The 7928-nt window shown below is 32.0% G+C and overlaps 1 protein-coding gene across 1 annotated transcript; it reads left to right on the top strand.

The window, feature by feature from the left end:
* Positions 1-2003: 2003 nt before the first annotated feature.
* On the top strand, positions 2004-4564 carry LOC123692666 (larval cuticle protein LCP-30-like). Its single transcript, XM_045637437.1, has 5 exons — positions 2004-2041; positions 2154-2200; positions 2563-2805; positions 3110-3214; positions 3963-4564. Exons 1-5 carry the CDS (start codon positions 2027-2029, stop codon positions 4489-4491), a joined length of 939 nt encoding a protein of 312 aa, XP_045493393.1. The 5' UTR covers positions 2004-2026; the 3' UTR covers positions 4492-4564.
* Positions 4565-7928: the final 3364 nt, after the last annotated feature.

Below are 7928 nucleotides of genomic sequence, written 5' to 3'. Positions count from 1 at the left end.
CCGCAGTTTCACTCGCGTGGCTCTGCTCCGGTTTTAGCGTGATGATACCTATATAGCCCTCCTCGATGAATGGGCTATCTGACACCGAAATAATTTTGAAATCGGACCAGTAGTTCCTGAGATTAGCGCGTTCGAACAAACAAACAAACAAACTCTTCAGCTTTATAATATAATAATAAACCCTTATTTTATTCCATTTTTGGTCAAATTAATTTTCTACGATGGCCCTTTATACTGAACAAGGATAGAAAAAAAAAATTGGGTGTGAAATACTACGCGGTGCAAAATCAAGGACCACAATTATTAATTATGTTAAGTAGATACTTAAAACCAATTTTAATCACCGATTCTGAGGTTCTCAAAGATCTTAATTAACTAAGCTTATATAAAAACTTAAAATTGTAGCAGCAAAGTATATAGAACTGTATTTTTTTATAATTGGTATGTATTAATTTTGCTAGATCTTTATAATAACACTAGCTGTCCCAACAAACGATATTCTCCCTTACTCTTATCACTTAGGGGTGTGAGAAATATATGTTGGCCGATTCTCAGACCTACCAGATATGCACACAAAATTTCATAAGAATCAGTGCACCCGTTTCGGAAAGTATGGTTGTGATTTGTGACACGAGCATTTTATAGATAGGTATAGAGATATCATTTTAAGGATAGTTAAGAAAGGACAGTAGAAATTGTGAAAATTATAATATTTGCATTTATTATCAAATATGAATAATACTATAACATTAAGAAAGAAATAAATTTGGAGATATAAATTGTTATCCAAAGCTGTTATAATGTATAAATTCTGCTTTAGATAAGTATGTATTAATTTGTAAAGAAAAAGAAAACAAAAAATTAGGAATATACAATACAATCAACCCTTTCTTATACGTGGGATATCGAACGACTACTATATCTTTACATTTCAAATGTATTTATATTGGAAAAATTGTAGGAAAATAAATTGATTGAAACATGATAAATAAAATGAACCAGTTCTCATGTAAAACAAAGATGAATATTTAAAAGTAATTTATTACACTTTTGATACCTTGAACTATAAAAGCAATAATTCACTCTTATCCTAACAAATTCTAATGAAGTTCAAATATACATTTTATGAATATTCCTGTAAAAGTTTGATATCAATTATTATGCTTTTTTTGAGAGTACATAAAATGAAATTATTTAATATATATATTTCACTTCCGGTTTCCCATAATATTTTTGAAGTATAGTGGAACTGACAACATAAACCAGTTAGGAATTATGATTTTATAATAAAGAACACTCGAACAAACGCGTTTTCACTTGCTTTGTAAAATATTATGCTGCTTGAAATCATAATGGTCCTTAACTTATAAGATATAACGTATTTTGAATTTATATTTTTGGTTTTTATGGCATTCAAATGCTTTATAAATATAAATTTATAAAGAATAGAAAAAATTCGATCACGAGGCGGGACTCGAACCCGCATCCTTTCGCGCCATTCCGGGGCGGATGACCAACTGACCTGACCCCGGAATGGCGCGAAAGGATGCGGGTTCGAGTCCCGCCTCGTGATCGAATTTTTTCTATTCTTTATAAATGTATATTTATAACGTATTTTTTTAAAATTTGATTTAACAAAAGCTATTGTTTCGTTGTTTACCTTTCAAAACTGCAGTGGAGTTTTATGGCAAACCAAACAAAATCTTAACAATAGATTGACAAATGCCTGTCAAAGATTTATTGCCTCGCCTTTATATTTCGCTTGACCTTCGTGTTTATGTCATAATAAAGCAATTTTTTGACAAGTTCGTGAACTAAGTCACATTAACGTATTAGTGTTTTGAATTTATGATTTGATTAGTCAAAGATTGAGAACATCTGCTAATGAATAGCTAATTTTAAATTACTCATTATGAATAAGAGGAACTGGAGAATCACATTATAAATTAGACGAAAAAAATACGTATAAATAGCTATTGATTTGTGGTGATATCAACATTCGGGTTAAGTCGGTTAAACAGCAACAATGCGTTCCCTCGTGGTGGGTGCCAAGTTTTTATATAGGATATAAGTGATATATAAGTGAATTGGATTAATTAAAAAGTGTGTCATATATTTAAGAAATATATTAATGAAAGTTCTATTTTCCACAGATCCTTTCCCTGGCTTTCACAGTTGCCTTGGCAGCTGATGAGTTCGTGTAAGTATTAACTTAAAAGTGCGAGTAATTAGATCTCATATCAGGAGTGAAATTATAATCAATTTTTAGTCCGAACCAAAAAATATAAAAATAGTGTTTTGAAAATAATATAGTGAAGCTGTACGATTTATACATGGTATAATCTACGTATGATATCTCCAGTTTCACCTAAGTTTACCCGTACCGAGATAAAACCAAATTAAAATAAAACCCATATCTCTCAGGAATAATGAAGCTCACTGCTTCGGAGTTGCGAAGCATATTGCTCTAATTTGTGCCTTGTAACTTTATTTTTCTCGTCTGTTTAACTTATAATGCCCATAGAGCTTATTATCGATACCAAAATGTTATATCAATTCCAGGAGCACAACAGTGCAACCGATCAGCCGCGCCACAGCATCAGCCTCGGTGACCACATTCAACCCTTACGCGTTCTACACTAACCGCTACAACCCAGTACAGCCACAATACAACCCCGCACGCTACGAAGCCGGCCGCTACGACCCTGGCCGCTACGACCCTGGCCGTTACGACGCTGGACGCTACAATGCTGGCAAATACGACAACTCTGGACGTTATATTCCAGACAACTCTGGTGCCTACAAGTGGGTATACCATTAAATATTAACTTTAAAAAATACTTATTTTTTTAACCCTATTTGCTACACAGTATTTGGACCAAAGGCTTATTATAATAAATGATTAAATTTTTATTACTGATTTAAATGTAATTAATACAAATAAAAAGTCAAATGGCGAAGGTCTAGGAAAATAATCAAGATAATATTTAAATATTATGTACGTGGCAAGATATTATGAATTTTCGATTATGTTAGCACGTCACTTCTTTGAATATATAATATATGTCGAATATAATTTGTATTTTCATATATATTTTATCGATTTCAGTGGTGACCGTGGAGACCGCGGAGACCGCGGCGGTGCTGGCGGTGCCTACGTTGGCAACAAGGATGTCATTGTCCCATACAAACCCGAAAATACGCCCGTTTCCAGGTGAGCTTCATAATGTTGCGTAACAAGTTATTTAAGATTTATATTCAGTTCATTCTAATTTAAAACCAAACCAAAACCACCAAATTCGCTGGTATGACTCCGAAACTTTATTTCTACTTAAATTGGACATACACTAGGCTGTCTATTGTGAAGTTAGTTAGTAAACTACAGTGAAGATAGACAATTTACAATTTGTGTGAATGTTTACAAACGCCAATTTTCGGTCGAAAAAGATAAAGTTTTACTAAGAACTAAAAACCAATAATAATTAAAAAATCCCAAGATCCCTGGCCTAACCAAGCAAAATAGGAAGAGTTCGGTTTTGGCACTCGCCAACCGCTGCTGCGGTTCATTTGTTCAGCTCGTGCGTATGTTCCAACATAACTTAACCTTAATATATACATGGAAAGTATTCTTAACTGCATATCTTTAAAAAATATACCCATTATTCGCTTATATTGTACATTGACCAAGGCGTCGTGGTATAACAGACAACGGTGCATGACCGAAATATCCAATAAATAAGTAATGTTTATTCACTCCCGATCTTGGTGAATCTCAACAGTCACCAATGTATCTTAACAAACATTTCGGACATCGTGACATATTAAATAATACATAAAACACCTTAGTACTTTATTATTAGAACTTTACACATACATTTACAATTTACACTGCCCATTATAAAGCTCTATGAACAATATTTGACTAAATAAAATCAACTAAGTGAATAAAAAACGAATTCCAGCGTAACCATCAACGGTATCGTCGAGCCTGCTCCCACCGTCCCAGCCGTGCCCGCAACCAGTGCACCAGTCTCTGAGGTCCCCGTCACCACCGCGGCCCCCGTCACCGGCGCCCAGCCCGAACCCGTCCCAGTCTCCACCGCTGTCCCCGTCACCACCGCTGCCCCCGTCACCACCGCTGCCCCCATCTACATCTCTTCGACCCCCGTCTACGTTAGCTCTTCGTACAAACCCATCTACCAGCCAGTTGCTCAAGTCGTGTCTAAAGTTGTTGGACCCAACACGTACGACTACAACTACGGTATCATCCGTCAAGAAGGAGAGATCTTCCCTGACGGCTACCATTACTTGTACGAGACTGAGAACAAAATCCTCGCCGAGGAGGCCGGTCGCCTCGAGAAAATCAATGATTCCGTAGGTATGCGGGCTAAGGGATTCTTCCAATACGTCGGCCCCGACGGTGTCACCTACAGGGTAGACTACACCGCCGACGAGAACGGTTTCGTGCCATCTGGCGCCCATTTGCCCTAGTGAGTCTAGTCTTTATGATAAAAATTGTTACATATGTACCTTATAGGCTAAAACTTTTAGTTCTGGAGCCATTGTTAATGTGATATAAATATTAAATGTTATTAAAATATAAACACGTTTCATTTTATTTTGTAACTTTAATAAAGTTTTTCCTTTACTTGGTTTATTGAACTAAAGTTTTGTTCAGTTTACACGCAATATACATACATAATTAAACAATTAATATACCAACAAAATCTATATAAAATAAGTTAATTAAAAAGTATCGACTGATAGACTTAAAACAATTGTAAGTAATTTCGACAGCAATTTAATAAATAAAATTGAAAAGTTAGCTTTCAACAAACATAAAAACAAAGAAAGGGATCCTTTAGTACACAAATTTTATACTTAATAGTTTTTTTAAAAACGTAAGCACTAATAATTAATTTTAAATAAAAAATAAACATACATTTTCTTATTACAATATCAATATTATTTACTGTAAATGTCATAATATCTTACTTAGTTTAAACTCACAGGTAACCTGTTGAAGGGTTGGTTTATTTAGAAAACTGATTATATTTACAACTTATTTGAAAGGCTTAGTTTGTAATCTATTATAGCACTAATAAATATTCTATTATAAGAGCAATATTCTAAGAGCTCAAAAAATACTAAAAAAATAATTAATTTCTTTAAAATATATCCTAAAGATGAAGATATGTCCGTACACATTACGTGTTGAACTATAAATTATATTGTAGTTATGCATATGTATTCTATATAAAAAATATATCATTTATATTATTAAAATTGTATTTTAAAATAATTAAATTAAGAAAAACAGTTTTTTTAAATAATGAAAATAACTTCAAAATGAAATATTCTACATTATAATCTTTATGTTTATCTTAAAATAGTTCGCTAACAAAATGAAAACCAGAAGTTTCTCTACTCGCACGGAAATCGTCTGATATATTTATGTGATAAATATTAAACAAATTCTTAGTTTTATTACATTTTAATGTTTTCTTAACTATTAATTCACAGGAGGTCACTAATATTTTATAATAAAAAAGGAAAATCTTACACAAATTACAGAAGAACAAATTTTGTTAAACAAATTACACCTATTCAAAAAGATGTCAAAATTAGTATGGATTCATTTCATTAATAAAATATGTAACATTATTTCATTAGTCGTTTGACATCAAGTTTTGCGAAAGCTTTTTGTTATTAATTATTTCCCTGTAAAATTACATTTAAGTAGACGAGTGAGTACTGAGTAGAGTACGTGAAGGAAGATATAATATACCATTTTTTTCATTAAATACGAATATTATCAAAATGACTGAAGACTATAATATCTATAATTTAATATTTCCGAAAAAAGGGTTAAAAAAATCCTTGTTACAACATGTATACCAAAAAGTTAAAATTTATTTGTTAAAGTTGTTAAGTGTTTGTCCTCAATGGACTCCTAAGCCACTTAACCGATTATAATAAAATTCGCACACCATGTGCAGTTCGATCCAACTTGAGAGATAGGATAGTTTAAATCTCAAATCGTTTTAGAGAAATCGGGCGAAGCCGCGGGCGGTAAGCTAGTCGATTATATATTTATCAAACTAAAAAATACTATTTATTTTATGTGATGTCAATTGTTTTACTCCTATTCCAATGACAAAAATTTCCTTTGAATATGCACAATATAGCCATTTTCAAAAAACAATTGATTCTTGTCCGATATTATCCATAAATAATGGAAAGGAGTCGTTAAGAACGCGAATTTCTCATTGTTAAGTACGAACTTTATTTTTTATTTAAATCTTCTCTATACAGGGTTAGTTTTCAATGACCAGCCAACATTTAAAATTAAGATCAAGATATTAAACCAAAGGTACATTTGAAACATTATTGTCGAATAAAATAAAATAAAAATAATAGCATTCATTTGAAAATGTCTTAAAAATTTACTAAATCGTAAACACCGCCAGAATCAATGCACTTGTGTGCGTGCGCGCATCGCCAAATTTATGTGTGTGCTAACTTCTACCTATCTAGGTTGTTGAACTGAATTGTGCTTTTGTAATGTCCACACGTTCGCTTTTTAGTGGCGGACAGGAATGCAATATAATTAAAAAAAAAAGTTTTTTTTTTCATGAGATCTAAAATGTTATCGATTCTGAACCATTTCTGAAAATTTGGCCGGTCATTGAAAACGAACCCTGTAGAATCTCTTTGGAACAGTAATTTTTCATTTAATTTTGGATCATTAATAATTAGCATATAATTACGGATGCTTAATAATATATTCACATAAAGCAATGAAGCTTTAATCAAACCCCCTTGTGTAGTTCTATAGATCTAAGCAATATTTAGGGATAGACCGAAGGATTGTATTCTATAATTTGTTGATATACAGGGTGTCCCAGGAGCTGGTGGCAAAAATGGGTTGCTTGTAGGGGGTGTACATGGTTTGCTTGGTGGGTGAGTCTTATGAATTCATCTATTTGAAAAAAAAATTCGTCGTAGTATTTTTTACGTACTCAGCGTATGCAAAACTATAACCTCCTTTGAGCTTAGTATACCAACAGTGGGACATCCTGTATAATATTATTATGATGTGAAATAGATAATAACAGTTGTACAAGTCAGTATCGGTTTAATATAATACTTTTTTTTTCTTATAGGTAGGTACATACTATTGCATTATTTGGCATAGCAAAAAGAAAGAATGTCCGTTTTATTATTTCGAAATGATATTTTTTTTTATTTTACTGTAACGATCTTAATAGATTTTGCTGTATACATAATATTTAAAAATAAACTATGCCAGTGCTATGTTATAAATATAATAATACTTTCCATTATACTGACCTACATAAAAAAGCCATTTTAAATACTATTAATGTTTCCGCTATTTATAGGTCACCTAAATTCAAACATTGTCATGATTCATAGAATACATGATATTTTAACCTTTTAATTTTTCGTATATTTATTATAATGTTTACTTTTGCTATTATTATATATTAATTGTTCATAATACACCTTTAATAACTTTATGTACCTTCTAATGGTGTAGGTATACCTATGCGTGGATTAGTAAGTAGATATCCATAATACCGACAGTTGTTACCTTAATACTGAATATCATTAATTCACAGGCAGAGTAATATTGTGAAGTAACCTGCATAGTAGTTCCTAGAAAAGGAACAAGAAATATAATAACCTACTTTTCTACAAACGTACCTTCTCCGAATGCATTTGAGACAGTTGTTAATATTACTAATGTTTTTTTCTAATCTACCTAACATGCATCTATCTATAAAGTACAAATAGCAAAATGTCAAGAAATAAGACGAAAATAATATTTATTGCGAGCATTATATTTTTATTTATTTTGTCCAAGTGCATATAAATGTAGGAGCTAATCTACTGAATACCTAATT

The sequence above is a fragment of the Colias croceus genome, chromosome 6, assembly GCF_905220415.1.
Source record: "Colias croceus chromosome 6, ilColCroc2.1".
Taxonomy (NCBI): domain Eukaryota; kingdom Metazoa; phylum Arthropoda; class Insecta; order Lepidoptera; family Pieridae; genus Colias; species Colias croceus.
The sequence above is the reverse complement of the archived record's forward strand: the minus strand, read 5'-3'. Positions and strand labels throughout refer to the sequence as shown.

Coding starts and splice junctions, on each gene's coding strand:
- LOC123692666 (XM_045637437.1), top strand. Junction 2,201..2,562: donor TTGGCAGCTGATGAGTTCGT/GTAAGTATTAAC, acceptor TATCAATTCCAG/GAGCACAACAGTGCAACCGA. Junction 3,215..3,962: donor GAAAATACGCCCGTTTCCAG/GTGAGCTTCATA, acceptor AACGAATTCCAG/CGTAACCATCAACGGTATCG.